This window comes from Morus notabilis, unplaced genomic scaffold (assembly GCF_000414095.1).
Source record: "Morus notabilis unplaced genomic scaffold, ASM41409v2 Scaffold172, whole genome shotgun sequence".
Taxonomy (NCBI): domain Eukaryota; kingdom Viridiplantae; phylum Streptophyta; class Magnoliopsida; order Rosales; family Moraceae; genus Morus; species Morus notabilis.
Window position 1 is genome coordinate 151,375 of NW_010362230.1, and position 25,908 is coordinate 177,282.

The 25,908-nt window shown below is 33.5% G+C and overlaps 2 protein-coding genes across 2 annotated transcripts; both read right to left on the reverse strand.

Annotated features, from left to right (window-relative positions):
* Positions 1 to 4,209: 4,209 nt before the first annotated feature.
* Positions 4,210 to 7,919, reverse strand: LOC21407816 (organelle RRM domain-containing protein 6, chloroplastic). The gene is made up of 4 exons (XM_024167769.1): positions 7,642 to 7,919; positions 6,938 to 7,006; positions 6,676 to 6,782; positions 4,210 to 4,462 (listed from the first exon to the last, which is right to left on the reverse strand). Exons 1-4 carry the CDS (start codon positions 7,871 to 7,873, stop codon positions 4,373 to 4,375), a joined length of 498 nt encoding a protein of 165 aa, XP_024023537.1. The 5' UTR covers positions 7,874 to 7,919; the 3' UTR covers positions 4,210 to 4,372.
* Positions 7,920 to 12,509: 4,590 nt separating this feature from the next.
* LOC21407817 (protein REVEILLE 1) lies at positions 12,510 to 15,392 on the reverse strand. The gene is made up of 6 exons (XM_010101373.2): positions 15,321 to 15,392; positions 15,013 to 15,111; positions 14,489 to 14,600; positions 14,321 to 14,382; positions 13,478 to 13,906; positions 12,510 to 13,366 (listed from the first exon to the last, which is right to left on the reverse strand). The coding sequence occupies exons 1-6, from the start codon at positions 15,327 to 15,329 to the stop codon at positions 12,710 to 12,712; spliced, it is 1,368 nt and encodes a 455-aa protein (XP_010099675.2). The 5' UTR covers positions 15,330 to 15,392; the 3' UTR covers positions 12,510 to 12,709.
* Positions 15,393 to 25,908: the final 10,516 nt, after the last annotated feature.

Consider the following 25,908-nt stretch of genomic DNA (forward strand, 5'->3'; position numbering starts at 1 on the left):
CCCTCCCCAAGCCGGTGTTATGATGCATCACCAATCTCTCTCTGTTGTGAATCTTCTCTCTCTTAGATCGTCGTGGCGAGGGTTGAGAAGTTTCGTGAACCGTAGATATTAGCCTTTACATTGTCACCACCACTTAGGTTCACACGTTAGCCCAAGAGGACTACTCAAAAGGGGGTGAATTTAATATTTAAAACTTTTTAAGAATAATTTTACCAATACTGGAAAGTCTAATGATTATTTATTTAACATAGAATAAATTCAAGATAAATGAATAATCAAATGAAATAAACAAGAAACAATCACAAGAATAAATAATATGTAATAAATAAAAGAGAGAAGACAAAGATTTTAAAGTAGTTCGGCTAAATACCTACGTTGATATTCAATCTGACTTTTTACTATCTAGTTGTTTTTCACGGCACAACTCTCAATACAAGTTGGTCAATTTCATCGGTAGGCTCACCACACCTTTACAAATTTCAAGCTTTAACTTGGGACGCCGGCTATCCATACCAATGCCAATATTAGCAACGAAAATTGGCAAGCCCCAACACTAGGCCAATATTAACCGAGGAAATTGGCAAATATAGAGACAAGGAATTTGTATATCTGAAAGAAAATTTATATATCTGAAAGAAACATTCTAGAACTCTCTCACAAGGATGAATACAATTTAAGAACTTAAGAGAAATTTGATCACTCAATAAGATGAATAGTATTAGGCTCCAGTGATTTTGAAAACAAAACTTAAAGGAGAACACTTAGAGAGCAAGGAAACAATGTAAGCTTTTGAGAGCACAAATGCCTCTTACTTATAGTTGAAAACTTCTCTAAAAAATGTCTCAACGGCTATATTTCTGCAATCAAGTCCACTGCAAATTACCAAACGACCATTGAAAAGTCAAACTAGCCGTTGTGTTAAAAATCTGCCTATTGCACTCCAACAGTATGATTATTGGACTTCCGGTGAGAGTTGGCAGATGTTCGTCGCGGGTCTGCAACAAACCACATTCTATCGGACATCTGCTCAAACAGTTGCGGACGTCCATCGAATGCTGACGGGAAAATTATCCTAGTCATCATCTTGACTCTTTCTTAATCTTCACTACAGCTTTGATATCAATTGTTAGAGAAAAACACACATCTATATTCACGCAACATAAAAATAACAAAAAAACAGAGAAAATAAAAATTTACTTGAATCGGCAAAATTGCCTACGTCCACAGGAGAGAGAGAAAAATTCACTAACAGTTTTAAAATTGTACATTCATACAACTTTCTTATTTTCTTTCTCTACCCCAAAATCCCTTACACCATTGTCTATCTCTCTCCTCACTTTTCTCTATTTCTCTTAAAAGTAAGCACTCTTTTTGTGCACTTTTTTCTGAGCACATAAAACGTTTATTTATAGACTCTTATTAACGCATGCTCAAAAACAGAAAACAGTAACTCACCCAAAAAATACAAAAATAGTTACTTTCTCAAAACCAACTTTAGGCATTTACCCAACATAAACTTAGAAGAAGGGTGGTTGTCCAGGCTCGCTGGTACTGCCGGGTGTTCAGTAGGTTCATGGCCGGTCAAATATTTGGGTCTACCTATAGGCAGAAACCCGTTACAGACATTCTTTTAGGATCCGGTAGTATCTAGAGTGGCAAAATGTCTGGAGGGGTGGGAAAAGTAAAAGGAGGTAGGCTAACTCTTATTCAGTCAATTTTAGCTGCCTTGCTTATCTACTATATGTCAGTATTTAGAATCCCTGTTGCAGTAGCGGAGATGATTAAAAAGCTCATGAGATATTTCTTTTGGGAGGGTTTGTTGAAGATAATGTAACTCATTTGCTGGCTTGGGATCAGGTTTGTAGACCAAAAGAATTGGGAGGTTTGGATATTAGCAATATAAGGAAGAGAAATGAGGCCCTATTAGCAAAATGGCTATGGAGATTTCCATTGGAATCTGATGCATTTTGGTATAGAGTTGTAGTAAGGAAATATGGATTGGCTCCAAATAAATGGGATTCAAGAGAAGCATCAAGAGTAACATTTAGATGCCCATGGAAGTCAGTTCAGTCAGCATCTGAGAGTTTTTTCTAAAAGGTTAAATAGAAGATTGGCTCCGGAGAGATTGTGGGAGTTTTGGAAGATTCTTGGATAGAAGACGGTCCGTTATGATCAAGATTTCCTCACCTATACAGAATTTTTCGTCTTTAGAATCAGCTGATAGTAAATTTTGAAGTGGGTAACAAAGTTAATGAAGATAGCAGTGTCTTATGGAATTTTAAATTCTCAAGGAGTTATAACAGATAGGGAGTTAAGGGAGACTTTCGAGCTCATCAGGAATGTGGAGAGAATAAGGCTTATCACTGTAATTCAGGATAGAAGTGAGTGGGTACCTGAAAGTAGTGGCATGTTCTCAATTAGATCATTATTTTGTTCACTGACAGTTGATTCGTCAGTTCAGGTCTTTTGCTGGTAGCTCGCTCATAATAAGGTAAAAATACTCATGAGTTAATGCAACGACAAAGTCCATATCTTTCCATCTCTCCAGGTTGGTGTTGTTTGTGTAAGGATAGTCGAGAATCAATGGATCATCTATTTATTCATTGTACTTATTTCCGACTTAAGGAGTTTGGTCTCTCTTGGGTCATGCCTCGAAGTTGTACAGAGTTACTATTTTTTCCTCCCCCTTCAAGCTTCAGTCAAAAGGGATCCATTCTATGGAAGAAGGCAACAATTTCAGCTACTTCTTGGGGTTTATAGCGAGAAAGGAATAACAGAATCTTTGAGGATCATGAGGAGGATGGATCTCTTCTTCAGGATAAAATAAAGTATTGGGTACCATTGTGGGTTTATAGGGACAAAGAATTTGGCAGACCAACCTTTTCAAATTTCATCAGGAGTTGGGCTCCTTTTATTTAGCCTTACTCGAGTTTCCTTGTGTGGTCAATGCTAAGTTTTGGATTTAACTTCATTATATTCCTGGGTCTGGGTTTGTTGAGGAAATCTTTCCCTTTCCTACATTATTAATAAAGTTCGTTTCTTTTCAAAAAAAAAGAAAGAAAGCAGAGTGATTGAGTTGAATACATTTGACAACAGCCAACATTATTTACATTTGTTTGTTTGTTTGAGTGTTAGCTTTGTCAATGTTTGTCAAAGGCAGCAAGTTTTCGAAATCAATTGAAGAACATCGCAATTCAAAACTAGAAACAGGGGATGCTAAAAGGGAGACTTTAACACACTGAATCAGGTGTCCCTTGCTCCTCTTGAGAGAGAGAAACGCAATCTTGGGATTGGGAAAAAATGTTCAAGTGAGAACGGATTTAAGAAAAATTATTTCAGTCGATCAATTAGGAGAAAGAATACTATTTATAAGATCATATTTGATAAAATAATGTATAAGAGAATTATAAACACAATATATAAATGGGGATGCATTTGGAAAAACTAAAAATTAATAAATCTTTAATAGGAACAAATTAGAAAAGCAAATCATTTAAAAAAAAAAAACACACATTTAAAGATGTAAAATTTTAGGGGCAAAAGGAAAAAAAAAAAAAAAAAAAAAAAAAAAAAAAAAAAAAAAGGGGGGGAGGGCATTCCTTATACGGTCAGATTCTTCATTGCATACTTTTTATCTTCAATTAATCAGATTCGGTAAATCCCAATGCTATATTGGGCGCTAAAATGTGTGAAAACTTCCGCTCAAAAAAAAAAGTGAAAACTATTAGTATGCTTTTCTATTTTATACTCCAGTACATAATGTAATTTTAAATGCTATATTTATTTTTTTTCATAATTATTAAGCTTGAAATTGTGAATTTTTAGTTTAAATATTATTTGAATTAATGCTACATTGATTAAACGAAAAGGGTGAATACTCAATACATCATCTAATAGTAATCAACAGCCAAAATTGGACATAGCATTTGTTATATTTGACACCAAAATAATTGTATTGGAGTCTGGAGAGTGAATAAGAGTGATTCTAGTCAGTTTTTCTAGACTACTTTCATATGTCTTAAGAAATAAGCTTGGAGATTGTAGGAATTGCAGCAATCAAGGCGGGCAGAACATATACAAGAGGAAAACCAAATGCAAGCAACATGAGAATTATTCTTCGAAGAAGACAAGAGTAAAATGAACTAACAGAATAATTATACGTAAAAGATAAATTTGACATTGAGGGGCAAAAACAAAGAGAGAGAGAGAGAGAGAGAGAGAGAGAGCTTATGAGCTAATAGAAGCCATTTATGAATTATGATGAATAAAGCCATTTGACATTGTGCATGAGAATAGTGAATGATAAAATTCCAGCTTAATTAGCAGTAGCAATTAGCATCTTTGACAAGAATAGCGATTCCATTGCTGCTCTTCAAAACCGTCTTGGATTTTGTTTGGGACTTTGACGAAGCTCTGATCTTGGTTTAGCAACTTCCACAAATATTACCCTGCCATCCAAAAACTGAGAAAATTTTGCGCCCTTTTTACAATCTTGTTTATGTTTCTTACTATTCCGCACTTCCCAATCAAAAGAAACGGGCAAGGAATAAAATCATGGAAATGACACTTTCGAAAAGCCAACTTGCAGACATGAAAGAAAATCATAGAAATGACACTTTCGAAAAGCCAACTTTCGTTCGATACTGTCCTCATCCTATTCTGATAGCCTTAAGAAAGGCTCAAACCTAAATTACCAGTCATATCTACCAATCAAATCTACATAAAACCACAAGACTTAGACCTTAAGGAGAACTTCAGAAATATCCCAAATATACACACACATAAGATTACACAACCCAGCTATAGGACCTCTAAATTAGTTAGGTCTCTTCATTCTAACATTGTTTTTTGATATTTGATGTGAGCTCGCTGCTGGTTATTTGAGCAAATAATTTCAAGGGTCCAATACATTCACGGTCCCTGATGTTCACAACTTTTTGATAGGCTTCTGGAAGTTAATTTGATTAGTTAATACGAGTGATCCATTTGGAATATTGTTCGATGCTTCTACGTGTTGGTTCTTTAGTCTTAGCTGCTAGTAGTGGTTAGAAGAGAATGAGAAGTATAAAAGGGAGAAATTAGTGGTTAGAGAGGGGTCATGTCTAATTAGTGGGAAATTTGGGAAAACTTGGGAGAGCTGGTGGTCTCTCCAATACCACCATTGTTAGGGTTTTCATTGTAATCTTTCAATTGCTTCATCAATATAATTTACTTTTCTATTCAATTCCTCAATTCAACTATAAAAGGACATGCGATGATCGAATTTTTCCAATAAAAAGAATAAAATAAAGGCTGTCAAATTACAATTAACCCGTAAAAGCAGAAAGAAAAGTAAAATAATTGTCTCAGAAACTTTCAGCAATTCCTCTTAAGATTTTGAGTGGAGTAACAGGTTTCGAGAGAAAATCTAAACATTGGTCTTCAACTAAAGATTTACTGAAAAATTTGAATCTCCAATTACAAAAAGAAAGACCTGGGGAGGCTCCAATTTGTAGGAGGGAACTTGAAAGGAAAAAAATTGCATAATGTGTTGTTTTTTAGTTAAATATTGGAAAGATAGGTTTGAATTCATATGAGGTATATTCTATTTGGAGAAAAGGAACTATTCAATTCTTGCTTCTCACACTCCCTTCACTCCTCACCATGCTTCTCTCTCTCCCTACTAAAAACTTGCTTTTAACTTGTTCCAAAGTTAGGCTAAGCTGTAAATATATCTTGGTGTAATAGATTTCAAGACATTACTGTTTGGGATTAAGGATTTGGCAATGGCCGAAAGGGCATTTTTCATGTGTCTCTTTTCTTATTGGTCGTCACTTTTTATTCACTATTTTATTTAAGTTTAAAAAAAGGCATCATGCAGGACATTCTGAACGTGTATGTTGGGGATCATGTCGCATTTAATCCCAAAACCATACTTTGAATGCTTAGATCTAAATTAAATTACAACTATATTTTCTCTAAAACGCTTCGCTGAGAACTTTTTATGTAATGTATAACCCAAGTCCAACTGTTTGCTAAACAACCACTTAAAGTCAAGTTGCAGGGTACCTGAAAAAGGGCAAACGGACTAGCTAAAATAACAACTTTGCATTGAAGGGTTATTTCTCGTTACTTTTAGTATGTTTTTCCAATACCATGTATTTAAACAAGCACTTCAGGCTTTAGCACTTCCATGTTTTTTTTATTAGTATTTAGCTCCATACAAGTAGATATCCACAAGAGAATAATTGAGAAATTTTAGTATGTTTATTTTCTTCTAAAGGTTATATTCCATTACCAATTTCAAACTTCCAAATTTGATAGCTAAATAGAATTCCAAACTTTCTCCATACCATTGCTCCATGAGAAGCCCTCTTCCCCCCATATTCTTAAGATCTTTCTTTCAATGCTAAGGCTAGCATGCTAGAACTTTCAAATATGTTTAATTGGAAAAACAAAAATCCTAATAGCAGTCCATAAATCAGTCATAACCCATTGAACTTGATCCTAAATCTAAAGCTATTGTTAACTCTAATTTATCCACCATTACCATAGATCACTAGCTTCAAACACTTAACATTCTATATATTTATCATCACGCTATTCACATCTCATGCCCTAAGCTTTCATAAAACTCATGAATTAGCTTAAGAAACATTAATGGATTCCCCGTAAGATTAAGATGGAATAAAATACCTTTCCATGCATTCCCTCGATAGCCTTTTGAGATTCCTCCTCGGTTGCGTAATGGAGGAAAGCAAACCCTCTTGGCCTGTTTGCTATTTTATCCATCACCAGATTGACTGTGAAAAAGAAAGGATAGAGGCAACTCTTTGAAAAAACTCTAGAAATCTATATATGATAAAGTATAAAAGTGACCGTGCGAGATACCAAAAGAATGAAATGTATCAAGTAGTATCAACAAATGGCATTTTACAATAGTTGCTGCTGTTCTCACCTTCTACAAGTTGGCCAAATTTTCCAAAAGCATTTCTTAAACTGTCTTCCGTGGTACGGAATGAAAGCCCTGCACATGAAAAAGACTATTAGTGCTAAAATTTTGTTGCCCTTTTGAAGAGTAATGATAGACATATTTAGGCAAACACATATTCTTCCATATTTATTTGTTAATTTAAATCAAGATTTACCAGCATCACATATTTCAGGCTTTCACAGCTTCCAACCAAGAAAATTCAAACCTTTAATCTCATAACTGATATGTAAATAAATCTTCAACTCATTCTTATCTTATGAGACCTAAAGTCTCCTAATCACAAGTTCAAAAACCATAAGACCTGTAGCATAATCATATGTGTGCTGAGCATATTGAAGCACATGTAGCTATAGAAACTTCGTAAAATTCTTAGCAAAAAGTGTTGAAGAAATGAGGTGAACTGTTGAAAATGAAAAATAAATATACACAAACCAAATCCTCATATTTCAACTGTTTCGCAAACCCAAGATGAATGGAAAAAATGCATTATCATAAAAAAATTAAAAAAAATACCAAATGGGTTTTGCTTGACTCACCCAGATCAATTGCAACTCTATATTATTCTAAAAAAAACAACGGCAAAATATAGATTTTTTTTTAAAGCAAAAGGGCCGTTCAAATTATTTAGAGTTACAAAGCATTCATTAAAAGAGGTGAGAGAAGCTAACCACTGACATAGAGCTTGGTAGAAGCTTTTGGCGAAGAAGAAGGAGAAGAAGAAGAAGAGGCCATAATAACCGAGCAGAGGCCATAATGTCTGAAATTAGGAAAAGATAATTGTGGTCGAGAAGCTGAAGATAAGCAAAAAGGGGAATTGCCCATATGGAGTTTCTGTGTTGCTGTTGCTTTTGGAATGCATTTAGTTGGAGAAATGGAGAACAAGAAAAGGGTCGCTCCCATTTCTGCCTCACAAGAAGCAGGTCTCGATGAGGGAGTGATATTTCAAAAAGACGTCATAATAAAAATTAAATTAAATTAAAAAAAAGAAGAAGAAGAAGAAAGAAAAAAAAAACAAATAGAAAAGAAAAAAGTAAAAAGAATCAAAAAAGTAAAAAAAGCAAAAAATAAGAAAGAATGGAGCAAAGTGTGATTGACACGTGACTAAAGGAGAGCTAAACTTTTTTGATTTTTTTAATCATCTCTAATACAAATATTAATACTAATAATATATTCAATATTAATATTAAAAAGTATAATATGATATGTTATTTTTTATTTTATCTTAATGTATAATATTATTTAAAATGCTATATTTACATTTTTTCTTACTCATTAAGTTTTTAAAATTGTAAAAGTAAACTTTTATTTTTTAAAATAATTAAAAAAATGCAAAAGTTGTAATGAATACATGAAAAATAAAATATTTCAACCAATAGCAATTGTTGGTAACCTGATCGGCACCTGTTCGCCGACCACCCGGATGCATAGGTCGATCACTATTTTGATGTCCTATAGTCAATCAGTTCTCAGAATACTGTTAACTTCCATTCGTTTTGTCGAACAACTCAGAGTCGTCCCATGTTCTGTTCGAAGTGGATATCTGGCTTTAGAGCATCCGTTCGGACTACCTGCAAGCCTCTGTGAGCCGAACAGTGGTTAAGGAGAATATTGCACACTTTTATTTGTTGGCACCCATCCTCACCGTCCACATGGTTTATTGTACGACCGGCGAGGATTGGTGACACTTGGGACCGTTCCTGACAAAGGTGTACGGCCCAACTGCGGGGCCCCAGATAAATTTTGGGCCTAACCCGGACCCGACAACACACTATAAATATCTCATGGTCATTTATTGTGGTATGCATAATTATCCCACCTAACTTTACAATTCACTGACTGTTCGGAGCAGGACACTCTTGAGCATCGGAAGACCATTGGCCGGCACCACATTGGCGCTCCAAGTACCCTAAGCTCGTCTCTCTCTTTCATTTGTGTAGATCAACCATATTCTACTCCCGAGCAAAGCTATTCCGACAGTCCGATCAGTACTAGAGCATGAGGTGTGTCTGACCACTGTGTGCAGCCGTACGTGGTGTTGTGTCAGATTTGAACATCAACAGCAATCAAATGTCAAATTTCTCATGTGCTATACTTAGTGGGAAATTTGTCACAAAGTATAGCATATTGAAAATTTACCACAATAATAGTATTGCATTGGAGAGTTTTTTTAACACTCAAATATTAAATTTACAATTGGCACATTAATTATATCATTACATTGGAGATGCTCTTATGTATGTAATGTAATAAATAACTAGTTTTTTAACGTGTTTCACACGCATTGTCGTTTTGAAGACACTTAAAGAACTTATTATTTACCGAATAAAGAGAAATTGATTTACACAACCATTAATTTTTTTTTTTTTTGAATTTATTATAAGAAAAGAATATATGTCAAAATAACTTTTAATATGATAAGAATTACACGGAAAACACTTTAGTATATACATATTTAAAGAAAATTATTTTGATCATTGGTAAGAAAAATAAGAACACATGCGAAAAATTACTTTTTGAGGAGTAAAGTGAGAAAAATATATTTTTAAAAATCACATAAAATTAATAGCCCAAGCAGAGCAGATAACTGCCCAAGTCCAGATCTTATCTGAGACAATCCAGCAACTGGTCCAAGCCGTTTAAGGACAACAACAGTTCTGACCCGTTCAGAACCAGCCAAAAGGGATTCAGCTCGAGCAAGTCGAAGCCGAGCAGCATTCGGTCGGGTCTGAACAGTTAAGGAGTAGAGCCACTGGCCGACAAGGAGAAGGTTTGGAGCAGGCCAGTTACGCTCAGCATCCGAATGGTCAAAGGCCTGAACAAGCCCCTATACGCTCGGCCTCGAGACAGTCTGTCTTTCAATGGTTAGGACACCGAGCAGCTGTTGAATAAAGAAATAATAATGGACAAGGTGAATGGGACTCAGAGGAGAAGAGAAGCCGAGCAAGACATGGTCGAGACCCATTAGACGATACTCCACAACAAATACAAACTTTGAGGCAATAGATTGAGATTGATCTCCCCAATAACCAAAGAGATGGACTAGATGATGTTGGCATGGTTGATCCTCCATTTACTGCGGATGTTATGAGGGCTTCGATGCCGAACAAATTAAAAGTACCAGCCATTAAAGCTTACAATGGGACCCAGATGCCGATGAGCATTTGGAAAATTACCGGGGGGCACATGCTATTGCAGAATGCAAGTGATGCAGCCATGTGTAAAGCCTTCGGACTTACGCTGATCGGCCCCGCTCGACAGTGGTTCAGGCACCTTCCCCCAGAATGATCGGATCTTTCTGAGAACTATCCGATGCCTTCTCAGCTGCATTCCTAACGTCAAAGTCGAGACGGAATCACACCTTTATGCTATAAAGCAAGGGAAAGATGAGACCATTAAGGACTATATGGCGAGATTCACCAAGGTTGTGTTGGAGGTCAAAACATGTTCCGATGACACTCTTATCCACGCATGTCGAAAAGGTGAGTACAACGAGCCGAGCACCTTTGCTCACTGAGCCAAAGAAGACCAAAGAAAGCGATACAGACAAGCCAAAAACTCCAGCCGGAAAGCTCGAACGTTACACTCCCCTGGTTGCAACAGTTGACCATATTTACACCCTAATATTGGGTCGCGGGCTCCTCACCGACTCACCTGGCTTTTTACATCTTTTTTCAAACCAACGACATCACCCACTAGCTTTTCCTCTAAGCTCGCCATTCGTTGCATTATTGCTTTAGCCGCAACCGTTGAAATTGCGGAGTCGACACCTTTTGAAGCTTCAGCTCTTCTAGCATTCAGTTTGATTCTTAGGTCTCGACCCTTCTATACTGACCATAAGTCTTCTTAAGCATCTCTGCCCTGGTTACCTCGAGGTGGCATCTTTGGGGCGAGTCCTCATCCATTTGCAGCAGCCACCCTTTCCTGGGCTCATCTCCTAGCGGCCCTCTGTCTGCTTCCTAGAGACTTTGATGGTTGAGGTCTTGGATTGTTCTCCCCTGTATTTTTGCTCTTTCTAATCCCTTCCAAACCACCACAATGGTCACCATTATTTTGGTTCCCGGCAGTAGCTACGTTTGGTGGTCTCGACGAAGCATCTTCAAGAGGAAGAATTGAATTTCTCCCATCAATCCAGTCAATTGTAGCCACCAGTTGTCGGACCATCTCATTCAGGGAGTTCAACTGTGCCTGCATCTGCATTGGGTCAGGCTGAGGCGCGCATAGCCAAGACTTCTTCATTCCCAACATCGGGCTGATTCTCCAGATTAGGTTGATTTTTGCCCCTTCTTCCATCAGCCTGATTACCTTGGTTCACAGTATTATCATCGATTTGGGTGCTTTGATTCACAGCGCTCCTTCTTGTTCTTCTCGGAGGTATGACTTCAGATTGAATTTCACCAAGATCCTTCACACAAACCATATATTATGAGTTCGGTCCCCAGTGGAGTCGCCAATTGTTGACGGTGAAAATTCGTCAACAGAATAGTAACGAATTTCTTAATGAAAAATGGAATTGAACTCTCTGAAACGTAATTAAAAGCGAATTAAAAATAAGAGCACATGAAATCTATAGTGGTTCACCCTCAATTTGAGAGCTACATACACTGTGGTGAGGAGGAGAAAATTCACTATTTTAGAGAGAATACATGCGCTAATGCTCAAGATGAGACTTAAGGATTTTTTGACCTATAATCCCTTATTTATAGTCTAAGTTCACCGCCCATCAACCTTTCTTATTTGAATTAGGTGATATTTCTTTATCTTTTGGGATAATTTCCTAAAAGATAGAGATTACAATAAATCTGAGTAGTTTCCTTATTTAAATTTAATATATTTATATTACAAATAGTAATCTCGAAGTGAATCATGCAGATCCTTATTTTTGCGTAGCCTCAATTCGTAAAAGCTTCTCGAGGCCTCTTCGCCTATGTCTGTTAGTACAGTCGTCCACACGTTCATTCCTAATGTTTCTCATAACGATCGACTTCCTAAAAACGTGATTGTTGATGTGGCTTTTAAGGTTGAGTTGTCCTCAATCATTTGACTTGTGAGCCTTGTTCATGGTCTATTTTTAGGGTCAATGTTTCACCCTACAACAGTTATACACGTGAAATTTTCTTCGGCACACGCTCTTCAGCATTGGCCCTTTAATCCGTATTTCAGTATTCCAATTTTAGGATAAGATAAAGAAAAATAATGAAATAAAAATACTAACAGATGATTACACTCGCACCAACCTTGTTGGTAAGGCAACCTTATACCAACACTATACAAATAGCTTGTATTTCTCTCTCTTGATTATCAAAAACAGTCAACAGCTTCCACGTTGTTGTAGTATAACCATGCATGGAAAGAGATTTCAAAGATATGTTCACTTAAAAAATAATGACTTTTGGAAAAAATAATAATAATTTCAAGAATAAAGTTACAAATATTTACAAGACAGAAACCTCCAATATAATGCTTAAGTGTTCTCTGAACACAAAAAAACTAGTAGAAAAGGGAGTGATGCGCAATCCCAATAAACAAGTAAGCGTATCAATCAGACATCTTCTGCAGAAAAAAAAAAATGGTGAGAGCTCACGCGGTGGATCGAAATCCAAAGTTGAGCTGAAGAATTTGCTACTTCCCACATTTATTCTCTTCGTTTTTCCGAGCCATTCTCCGGTCCAGATTCTGGTCAAGAACGTTAAGACTACACGTGGACGCAGGTTAGGTAGAACTGGGGAAGCCGAATTGTCAGCAAACTCGAGTTTTCCGTCTCTCCCTGTCATTTGGAGCTACAACTGCCGAAGCATTGTCTCTCTCTGCTAAACATCTCTTGTATGGCACAAACCCCTTCCTAGAATTAGAGGGCTCAACACTCACTTTGGTACAAGGTTTTTGGGGAAAGGAATCAACTGCCTCTAAGTTTTTATCTCCTGCAGTCTCCACCCCACTAGCCGAGCCATCGTTAGAACCGGTGGAAGATCTTTCCTTGGGAATATCCTTGTCTTCCTCTCTGTGTTCCGAACAAGAATTCCGAGGTGTTTGATCTAAGGTTTGGTTACATGCCGCAAGGTAATGGAATGGGAATTGGTATAAAGTCCACCAAAGCATAGGAGAGTTAGCTGTTTCAGTATTACAACTCTCTTTCGGTTGTTCCAATTGATTCCAAATACTAACAGCTCCACCAAGGGACAAATTTGTGTCTAATTGATCCGAAGATAATGTTAGAACAAGCCCTTCATCATTCTTTGATGTTTGGGAATTCTTTGCCCCAGAAGGAGATTCTTTCTGGAAGCCCGACAATAAAACTGTCCTTCCAAAAAGCTTGAAACTTCCTGAAGCCGCAACTTCAGCTTCTTCTTCTTCTTCTTTAGTGTATGAAGCATCTTTGGCACCCAGTTCAAATTTCTGTATCCGCAGACCAGCAGAAGAGAGTATCAGAATCCTAGCGACAACTTGAATTTAAAGTTCATACATAACAAAACATTCGCAAATGATTAACTACACGAACCATCGTACCATGGACAATAAATTCTCCAAGGTCGAAGAGGAAGATAATAGCTTCGCTGGTGAAGATCTCCTCTCTTCATCAGGTAAGTTGCCAATCATGTAATCGTTCTCTATTTCGGTAGGAGACTGACTGATTGACCGCATATCAGTAGTACATGATGCTGACAAAGGAGACCTGTTATGCTGACCCGAAGCTGCTGAGCTCAATGCATCAGATCCCTGACAGGACAAGACTGAAGTGGGAGATTTTGTTCCTTTATCTGCAGCCGATAAATTTGGGGAAGGCGATCTTTCGGGTTGTATTGAGACAGGTGTTAAATTGAGAGACTCTGCCGATTTACGAGGGTAAGGATGCATGGGCTTTCTCTTAGGCCTCGGAGGAGGAATCTCAATTGGCTTAATGGAGCTCTCAACACTACCAGTTGACCCTCGAACAACCTGAAACCAAGAAGAAAAGGAGAAGACATGATCAACTAGACAATCATGATACCAAAAGGAAGTGTAAAAAATTAAAGAGGAAAAAAAGCGAAGAAAGGGGCACAGAGATTTAACATGATTGCCTGCATCTGCAAACTAAAAAAAGGGAGAGAACACTAAGGAAAACACTATAGATGAGCTCCATATACATTCTAATTACAATCACCAAAAAGAGATAAATTACTTTTATACTATCAACGCCCCTAAAATCAAGAGATATACTAATTTGGAAATAAATAAATACAAGTAAAATCAAAACTACCAATAAAGACAACTACATCGCGATACGAAGTTGAAACGCATCATGACTCTTGAAAAAGTTGTATTGCCAACCAGAATTACTAAAATGGGAATACTGAATTAAGGTATTATGACCTTAGAGAAGAACTTTTGAGCATGACTTCGAATCTGAACAGCAGATTTTGTACCTACATGTTCTGCAATGGAGATAAAGAGGAACTCTTCATATGAATATGTTAGGAAAGCCAAGAAAAAGAAATTGTATAACTTACAGGTTTTTTTTTTTTTTTTTAACAAACTTACCTTCTATTTGGCGCCAACCACGGCCGTACAACTTCAAGGCTTCGAGGAACTTCTGATGCTCTTCTTCTGTCCATTTTTCTCTTTGTTTTGTGATTCTATAAGCCTTCCTAACCTTTCAAAATGAGTCAAACAGAGAATATATATTTCTCAGACCACAATTCTGATCAACCAAACAAAACTCTGATTGTGTTATCAGCGTTCTTTGTCCGTTTTGGTCCTCAACTTCTGATGGGCAAATTACTTATTGAACTTTTACGGCCCGTTCATATGTTTGAACATAAATCCAAATATGTTTGAATTTTGATGAGCGAAAACAATGTAGCCAAAAGGGTTTTAACCAAAACGCATAGGCTTATCTTTTGGCAATTTTGGACCGAACCTTCTAAAGAAAAAAAAAACATTTAAGCAGTCATTTTCCATTAAAAAAAAAAAGATATCAAATAACACAATTTTGATAATTCATCAGTAATAGTTCCAAAAAAAAAAAAGGAGCTTTAAGTGGAGAGTTTTGAGTAGAGTGAAACCTTAGGCGGACTGTCATACATCTTTATCGTTTGGTTGTCTGACTCACATCTTGCATCACCAACAACAGAGGTTTTCAACTCCATGTCTTCTCTCTGTTTCTGTTAATGTCCAGAATTAAAGAACAGAGAAAAGATTAAAAAATATATAGTAAAATTTGTTGGATCCTTTGTCTCAAACAAAATTGAAGAATATATAACAACAGTGAGAAAACTGATATCAATTTCAATTAAAAAAAAACAAAAAAAACAAGAAAATTCTCAAATGTTGTTGTTGTAGGCTATGCACAGCAGATCAATCCGAAACTCACCGCCAACATTCGTGTGGATGGTCGAAACACTGTTTTCTCTCTGATTTTTTTTTTTTTCTCGAGAAAACTGGTGAAAAGAAAACAGAGAGAAATAGAAATGATTAATGAAAAAATAACTGTGGGGAAGAAGAAAAAGAAAGGGAAAAAGAAGAGGAAGGGGGTTGCCATGTCAGATATTGCTTTATGGCTGAGAAGGACTTCAAAAGGCTCGGGAAAGTGCGTTTTGGAATTTGTGGCTCTAAATGCTCGACAGGTGGCACTCCCTCGTGCGCGATGTCTGTCTCCATGCTATTTTTACAAATTTGTCCTTTTCTTCTTCGTTTTTTTTATTTTATTATTTTTTTGGATTTTTTGTTGTTTAGGTGAGATTTGATATTTTTGTGGAAGATATTTAAAGTTGGGGAGGATAAATGTTGCAAATATTTGGGGATTTTAATTTCTGACCAGAAGATATGGATAATGGCAACAAGTACAAAAACCAGTTCTCCTTCTATGTCGGGACAGAGTTTGAAGCTCACGCGCCTTCATTTTCCTAATGAGGGCCCCACTCTCGTTTTTGACCTCTTTTTGCTAAGATAGTTTCTTTTATCAACTTGGACGTACTTTAGCCAATATTGTTTTTCCACAATTGAGACTTTTTTGGTAAGCATGAAAAAATACCTTACTAAAAAGTTTTATTTTGAACGGTTTGATTTGTATAAAGTTTTATTAGTTTTGTACACTTTTTTATAATAATATAATTGAGTTTATCTCATAAATAGTTTATGAATTGTTTCCTTAATTTTATTTTGCTTCTTGACATTTAAAATGTGTTAAACGTAATTACAATCTGTCATTTTTATTTCTACTTTTTATCTTTTTTTCGGTTTGGTGTTAAAAAGAAAGCGGAATATACATACAATGTTAACATAATATAGCATAATGTTGATAGAATACTAAATGCACACGTGATTCTGACATAAAAATATAAAATAACACTCTACTAATTGAATATTCCTCATATTTTTTTTCCTTTTTTAACATGTAAGCAATAGAAAAGATTAAGACTCAAACAAATTGATAAATCAGGGTTAGATTTCGAATATTTTAAAAGTTTAGGACTAAAATGAGATTGACAGTAAAATTTTTAAACCATTTGAAATACTTACCTTATGTAATTTTGATTGAATCTAACGTGTAAAAAAAACTCATAAAAATAGAAAGCAATATACATAAGAAACTACTTATGTATATAATATAATAAAATTATAAATTGTTAATGATTAAAAAAATGGACGGCATAGTAATTTAGTTTTACAGAATTCAAGAGTATAAAGAATTTCAATTCATTTAAAATCATGGAAAAAATTTAGACCGAAGAGTTTTGAGATATATTTAAATAAATTCTTGTTTTTTTTTTTTTTTACAGAAAACTACAGGGAAATTTGCACCACATGCTCAAAAGTTTGACACTTATGATATTTGGATCCCCATTTTAAAAATCTTTTAATATTTAAGTCCTCAAACTTTCAAATTGTTGGCATCTGTCATGTCATTAACCCTACCTTTTTCCCTCTTTGCACTAGAAAAGTTTTGCATCAAAATGACACGTCGTTATGATGAGAGAAAAAACTTGTACGGTCCCGTTCACTTCGCTGATTTGAGTTGAGATGTGACTTTATGTGAAAACTTTTTATTGTAGCAAAAAAGTTAGATGTGATTGTTTGTGAGAGCTTTTTACTGTAGAAAAACTTGAATTCTAAACTCGAATCAGCGAAATGAACGGGGCCGTAATTTGTCATCTTTACTGTTAAATAGAATTGAAAATGTGAAGATGTGAATGAAAATTTATGAATTTCTATCGTTGTATCTTTTTTAGTTGATGAATAATGATAAAAATAGATGGTTGTAGTAAATCCTTAAAAGGAACAAAAATTACTTCATTATAGGAAAAGGGTAAAAAAAAAAAAACTAAACAATCTTTTTTTTTTAACTAATCTCACACCGAATGAATTATTTATAATGACATTGATGAGAGGGATTACTTGTCTGTGTCATATTATCCACCTAACTTGAACAAATGTTTTTCAAAATGGAGATTTAAGTGTCACAAGTAGAAAAATTGAGGTCTATTGCGCAAAATTTCTGAAAATGAAAACAGTTTTTAATTTTTTGCTTGATATAAATATTTAAACGGTTAATCTATGCTTTTACCTTTACTTTGAGTAGAAATTTTTGTAAGAGTAAAATGTAATTACAAATTTTTGTGAGGTTAAATGAAAAGATATTAACTTATAATAGTTGAGCAACAAAGAAAATATATATTAACTTATAATGAATCCATTAGGGACAACTCTCTTTTTTTTTTTGCTAGGTTTTTTTTTTTTTTTTTAGTGTACCTGAACCGTCTCAACAAGGGAGTTTGAAAAGCCAGAGTCCAGCGCCGCCTTAAGGTTAGTCTCCAGACTTCCGACCCCATGACGGAGTGCCCAAACGACGTGGCGAGAGTTACTCTGGGGATTGTTCGACGTGCTCGTGTTTTAGGAGGAGCCACCACGCTTGGGGGTATGGTTCCAATCCGTGCTTGCCTACTTTGTTGTCTGTCGGGCGGAGATGGTGGAGAAGCGATGTTTCTCTCTATGGGCAGGTGGTGTGCCGATGCTCAGAATTCTTTTCTCTTTGGGGACTTTAATCTCTCTTGGGCAGTGGATCCATGAAGGCAGCATCCTTCCTAGTCAGTAGAAGTGAGCGGCGACTTGTGGTTCTCTCGCATTAGAGGACTGTTTTCTTTTCAAATCTCCTTTGCCTCGCCAACAGTGTTGCGGCTTCCTCACTCATTCTCAGCGATGGTCAACTTGTCACTAGAGTATTCGTCATTGTTATTTAGGTTTTACCTGTTTATTTTAAGTTCTATGTTTGTCAAATAAAAACGGTGATATTTTCATCGTTTAGATTCAATAAGTTTTTGTTGTTTTATTGGCTTTCCATTATAATAATGGATGTGGTGTCTCCACCTTCTAGATCTTTGTTTTGTTACCTAAATATGGAGTCTATGTAGTGGTTTTTAGGCTACATTGTTGTGGCTCTCAATTGATTAAAAGTTTCTATCCATTGTAGGATTTTGACAAAAATAGCCTTATGTGAGCTTATTTTTAGTGTGCCGATGTACTTCTTTTTTCAAGCACATACATTTTATCCACCAAACGTAATTAAGTTGAACCGGTAGATATGATCTCAATTGGGGGGTTATGTCTTGTACTACATGGTCATTTACATTGTACTACTTATTAGTATAAATGAAATCCCGTTAAAGAAAATCCATTAGCGACAAAAAGGATTAAAAAAAAAAAAAAAAAAAAAAGATACGCCATCATAACTCGCCATTCCTTTCATTTTTTGCGTTGCCTTTCCTTTTGTTATTTATTTATTATTATTACTAGTTAAAAATATGCAATACGCACGTGCGTATTTAGGCCTCGTTCATTTCATCGATTCGAGTTTAGAATTTGAGTTTTGTTACAGTAAAAAGTTCTCAAAAATAGTCACATCTAACTTTTTTGCTACAGTAAAAAACTCTCATACAAAATCACATCTCAACTCGAATTACAAATTCAAATCAGCGAAGTGAACGGGCTCTTAATTTGTTTAACTTTTTGAATAAATGAATGTAAAAAATTCTTTTAAGAGTTTGGTTTAGTTAAAATAATAGAAAATAAGTGGAGCACATTTTTAAAATAACAGTGATTGTAGGCATCAATTAATAATAATTTCACTTACGACTCCATCATGCGATAGAATTTAAATCTCATATAGCATAAGTAAAAAATAAAAAATAAATAAAAAACTAAAGCAAATAATTTTGGTTGGTCAACAAGAAAAAAGAAAAAAAAATGTTTAAGTAGAAGCATCATTTGAGAATAAATTATGTCAATTGAAAGGGGAAAAAAAACATTTATCAGTGCCACGTGAAAAAGTACTTTTTAAGAAAACCACAAGAAAAAATACTTATGCAGCAGCACATCTGGGAGAATTTGAATACGGCAATTAGAAAACATATTAATTAAGGCATGGACGGGGTAAATGCAAGTCATAATAAATTTTTTCAAAACAAAGTTTTGTAAGTGAGACCCATTTAAAAGTATATAAAATTTAAATCTAAAATCTAAAAAGGAATCAAAATAAAAAAATAAAGTTTTTAGTATGAAAGAAAAAAAGGTCGTAAGAGGATCAAAATGAAAAAATAAATAAGATTTATGACAAAAAGAAAAAAAAAATGTAAAATAAAGGATCGGAAACAAAAATGGAGGATCAAGAAAGAAGAAGGACAGAAGGAGAGACCAATAGACAAAAAAGAAAAGTAAAACGGAAAAATAAAAGGGAAAAATAGGGGAGGAGGGTATTTCGACCCAAATGTCATCATTTTGGTTGAAAAGTGGAAAGCGTTTTATATATACTAGTTAGACTCCACATGCTATGTATATAATATATGACTATAAAATCTGAAAAGGGAACTAAAATGAAAAAAAAAAAAGTTAAGAGGCCAAAAAAAGGTAACCAAGGAGTAAAATAAATAAATAAAAAAGTTTTATGGTAAAAGGTATCAAAATGAAAAAAAAAAAAATAAAGTTTACGGGCGAAAATAAAAAAAGGGCCAAAATGACTAAAACAAAGAAATAAATAAGTTTTAGAACAAAAGAAACCAAAATTAAAACAAAATTTTAGGATTAAAATAAAAAGGGCTTAAAAGTACTAAATAAAGGCACAAATAAGTTTTAAGGTAAAAGTAGCTAAAACAAAAAAAAAAAAAAAATTTAGTGCAAAAATTAAGAAGAAAATGGTAAAAAAAAAGTAAAAATGAATAAATAAATAAATTCTCAAGCAAAAGTAGCCAAAATGAAAGAAATATTAAATTTCAGAACAAAAATAAACAATTATCAAGAAATGACTAAAATGAAGAAATAAATAAATTTTAGAACACCACTAAAAAGAAATATCTAAGTAGAATAATATCTGTAAAAAAAATTAATTTGCATTAAAAAAGGAAAAAGGTTAAAAATAAAGGGAAGAACAAAAAATATAAAAATTGAGGTAAAAAATTAAAAGAAAAAGAGAAGATAGAAAATGAAAAAAAAAAATCAAACGAGAAAAAAACCTCAAAATTAAAAGCAAAAAAAAGAAAAACTCATAAAAAGACAAAATGAAGAGACAAAAATTTGAATATTGTTTTTGTGTTTGCATAATGCATTTGTTTAATATAGTTATGGAGTATATATTATAGATAGATTATAGATGTATAAATATAGAATAGATTATATTATGTTGTTTTTTCTTTGGCGAAATTCAACAGAGTGGTTGTTGGACAACTCTATCAACTTGTTCTGCCAAAACTAATAGAAATATCGGCCGAAAAGAAGGACCACTATTGAGGAAAAAAATGAAAAAGGAGAAAAATCAACGAATGAGATTTTGTAATCTATAACAATATATAACAATGTCAATAAACTTCACTATTTTTTACTAAAACAACGTAATTTTGGTCGAAATCACCCCTTATAAATAGACTATTCACTTTTTTCTTTTTTTTTATTTTGATGTTTTTTTTTTTTCCTTTTCATTTTAAGAAACTCATTTACTGTTCACGTACTTCTTTGAATTTAATCTTTTTTTAGCTACTTGTCCTAAAACTTATTTTTTTTATTATTTTAGTTTCTTTTTAGGCTTTTATATACTTTTAATAATAACACAATAATTAAAACTTAATACACGACTACTCTCTACGGATTTTTATCTCTTTTATGTACATTAGATTTGCTTGACATTTGACATCACATGCTACGCACGTGAGACTAACCGCGAGAATTGATGTGTTTATTTTAGTTATTTTAAAGCAGTAAGCTTCATTTTAATTTTTTAAGATTTATTTTACAATAATTTGTTATTTTTATTTTAAAAAAGTTGTGAAATTAAAATTTTGTACTTCTAAATTTTTGTTGTTGAGAATGATGTCTTAAAAATTATGAGATGTAATAAATGATGTTATTATTTTTTAATAAAAAATAAATTTCATTATTTATGTGTATATATTATTAAATATTTTATGAATATCATTAAAAATTTTATAGTTATTTATGTAGCGTTAAATATTATATATGAGAAGATAATATTTAAGAATAATAATCAAAATGATATTTGAAATAAATTTAATTAAGGTTTCGTTCACTTCACATAATCGAGTTTTTAATTTGAGTTGAGATATGATATTTTTTTAAAATTTTTTACTGTAACAGAACAAATTAAATGTGACATTTTTTTTAATTATAAAAATTTAAAACTGAAAATTCGTGGAGATCAATATTAAGGCTCACAAATATTTCCTAAGTAAACCAAAACGGTGTCAGAGATCAATATTATGGCACACGAATATTTCCAAATAAAATAATCCTAAAACGGTGTCGCTTTTTGTTTTTCTTTCTCTCATTCTATGATCTCTCATCCACGAATGTGACCTGGAACACGGTGGGCGAGGGCACCAGAAAAAGGGTCACAGCCAAACAGCAAATTAATAATATTAAAATAAAGACCCTTGAAAATAATATTATTAAATCTGTGAAACCCCAACAGAAAAATTGAATAAAAAAAGGTGAAGAAACGACTGTGGGAGAGAAGAAAAAGATAACGATACCTAGTGGGTGGGCCACAGGCCATTGGCCAATTGCTAGCCTCATATGTGAATATCTTTTATATTTATTATTTTTCTCTTTTTTTGTTTTGTTTTTGTTATTAATTTTCTTTCCACATGTCACAGATGAGGAGAGTGAATCTGAGTTGAGTTGAAGCCAACCAGCTCCGAACCGTCTAGACTTCAAAAGTTGTGGCCACAAATTTTTTATGGTTTTGTTTTTTGTTTTTTTTCCTTGCTGTGTTTGGTATTGTTTAGAGACAACCCCCATCCAAGTCGGCGGTGGGGTCCATCGGTTTAGAGAAATGAGGCTCCAAAAACATCGCATGCGTGCCAGAAGGAATTTACAATGTTTGCACCTGATGTTCTACAAGTAACACCTTTCATCTTGTATTATTAACCCTTTTCAGCGCTTATTTTTTTTCTTTTTCCTTTTATTTTCTTTTCATTCTTATACCATGTATTTTGAGAGTATCGAATGATCATACCCAGTACTTGAATTAAGGCGATATCTATACGGGTTAGGATTGATAATTCGAGTTCACGTGTGGTATTCTGATTAATACTATTATGACACGATATAATTAGTGTTTGATACAAATATGACATGATTAATAAACGTGCTAAAAACCTAAATATGAACACGAAATATTTATTACACGAGTAACACGACAAATACAAATATGACATGATTAATAAACGTGTTAAAAACCTAAATATGAACACGAAATATTTATTACACGAGTAACACGACACGACACCCGAACACGTTTATTAAACGGGTCGTGATGAGTTGAAACGAATATAACACGTTTATAACCCAATTAACAAAAAATGATGGAATTTTTAATGAATAGAAAATAGTGAAATTTTGTTTTATATTCAAAATTATTATTAATTCACTGCTAAAGATACTTTATAATTAAATCAAGTAAGCATATGATAACAAAAAATATAAATTCTGTAAATCTTTGTAGTATGAACATAAATAAAAATATCTACATACCGAATAGATACATGATATTAATAAGTTATTACATATAAACGTGTAAAGCATGTTAAGCGGGCTGTCTTAAATTCAGTCCTTTTATTTTTATGTTATCCGTGTCAACTCATTAACGGTTTAATTATTAAACATGCGGTTCAAAGTCATTTATCTCTCGTCGTGTTCATACCGTATCACTGTGTCGTGTCTGAAATTGCTGGTCTTAATACGGATCAGTTACTCTGTGTACATTATGAAGTCTCCCACTTCATGTTGAAATCTCTTTGAAATAGTATGAGCGTCCAGGGAGTTCAATTAGATTAGAGCTTTGTATTCTTATTTTAGTTCTTTCAAAAGGGAAGATTATTTCATATTTATACTTTCATATTGTTAATTTTATAGATTCAGACCACATTTTTCTTTTCTCTTCTCCATTTTAAAAGTTATATTTGATACGAAAAGTTATGAGAATGACATGTTTGTTATGTTATTTTAATTTATAATTTGTGTTTTAATGCATAATGTTATTTTAAATGCCATATTTATTTTTTATAATAACAAATTAAATTTTGTATTTATAAAAGTAACTTTTAATTTTAAAATTACTCGAAAATTTGTCTCTAACCATATTGCCACCGTCTTAAGGTAGTATTTACTGTAGAGAACATCATACTGTATTACATGTTATGTAACATGAAACGTAGAGAACATCATATTACTCTCATGATAAATGTTTCCTAACATCAAATCAAATTATATAAAATTCAAATATTATTAAGGCGAACTCTATAATTTCAACAATTACAGTGTATTACAAGAACCGCTACAATCATAAATTAAACTGTTAAATATATAATCTATTGATTAAAACAAAAAATGTAGTTAAAAAGGTGTCCTACTGTAAAGATTTTCATAATTAACAAGTAAAATATGTTGGTTTCTAAAACGATTTCAGATGCGGAAGCGTGTGAATAGCGGATTGTGTATAACAAAAAATTTTATAAAACTTTTGAGATATTCTATAGATTATATTAATTTATGCACAAATAAATTAATCACATTAATTTATTTATTAAGAACTCGATTCAGAATTATACTTAGCAGCCGATTAGGATGATATCTTGAGTTCTTTGACTTCGAACGTTCTTTGCTCCAAAGCTAGTTTAGAAAACTAAAGTCTTCCTCGTCAATTCTTAGAATCCACGAAGACGTGTGTGTGGGCACACCTAAGAGAAAATAGGATTAGCAATAAAACACTCAAATTTTTCACAAACACCAACGCATGCATGACGTGGAATTTTTAAAGAAAATTTTTCCTTCCCACTCTACAATAATATTCGGCCATTATGTTATTGTTTTCTTGAGAGAGAAAATAATCTATTATATATAGAGTAGTAGTCAAACTCCTACAATGAATTCAATCTTTATCTCTAAGATAAAGCTTATCAATTATCTCCCATTTGAATTTGGAATAAAATCTCCCACTCCATTATCCTAGTATGGCCGGCCACCTTAAGGGATAAAATCCTTGTAGGAGGCGCCATTATCTGCAGGGGATAGGTCAAGATTATGCATTTATCTAACAGTCCAATTTTAATTCAAATTCAAATTCCAATTTAAGTCAAACTTAAAATTAATTGAATTTCAAATTGAACAACCTATCAAATAAGTTAATTGGATAACTATGAGAGCTAGCAATTTGAATCCCAAAGGGATTCACACGATGTTGTGTGTTTACACTATATGAACACCTTCACATAAGTGATCCAAAATTCAAATTTAAATTTAAATAATCACAATATTTAATTTATAATGAATTCTCAATTAATTATTCTTGAGTGTTTTATTTTAGAATTCTATAATTCTAAAATTCATATTTTTTCTTTTGTGTCTTGCGGAATTACAAGGACGACGCGGAGACACATGGACCTATAATTTTGAGCTCCAATAAAATTAATAATTAATCAAAGACTTTAATTAATTAATTAATTCTATTAATTTCAATAGTTACTCCACTATAAACTTGGAATAACACTCTCGTAATTATAGATATAAATTACTTATAAACTGTAAAGTGTCCATTTGATATAGTTATTGCATATAGATCAATCTTCCATAAATAATTTATAATTAGAGCTAGGTGAAATCCGATAACCTCACTAATTACATCTTTATTCTTAAGTACCATTGATTCTCTAATGGACAGTGATTCATAAAACACATTCATGAATCAGAGCGCTCTTACTAATCTAAGTACCGAATCAATACTGCAAGGGAATTATTGTTGGGAATAGTGTCCTAGAAGCATGAGATGTAATAGGATATTTATTATTTATTTAATAAAAGAGTTTATTCATTATTTTATGTGCATATATTTATGAATATTTTATGAATATCAATAAAAATTCCATGATTATTTATGTAACCTTAAACATTGTATATAAGTGTTATATACGAGAGGATAATGTTTGAGGATAATAATCAAAAAGCAATGTTCATAATGAATGTAATTAAAGTTTGGAATCTTTAATTAAAACATTATTAATACATGTCATTCCCATTAAGAATGGAACGGTGTTATCCGCACTGTTAATATGGTGAGATATTGAATGAGTGTTTTTCGCATAATGAGATTATGTGGAACAAGGACACAGACACAATATGAATTTCTAATAATTCCATTAAGTATAGAAATTCTAATTGAGTCTACCGATGGTCATATATAGGATGATCTTAATCCTGAGTTCTTAACAGACTCCTATTTATGGATTTGTGTCTTTTGATTTACTCGGTACGGATTCTGAGATCCTGAATCCTATTCCTTGTATTTTGGAGACATGATGAAGTAGGTAGCCGGGAATTTATTACACGAGATGGAATCCATTCCTTCTTAAGAAAGAAGTAGATAAATAATTCTCTTGAGGGTTGATTCGGTACTTGGACCA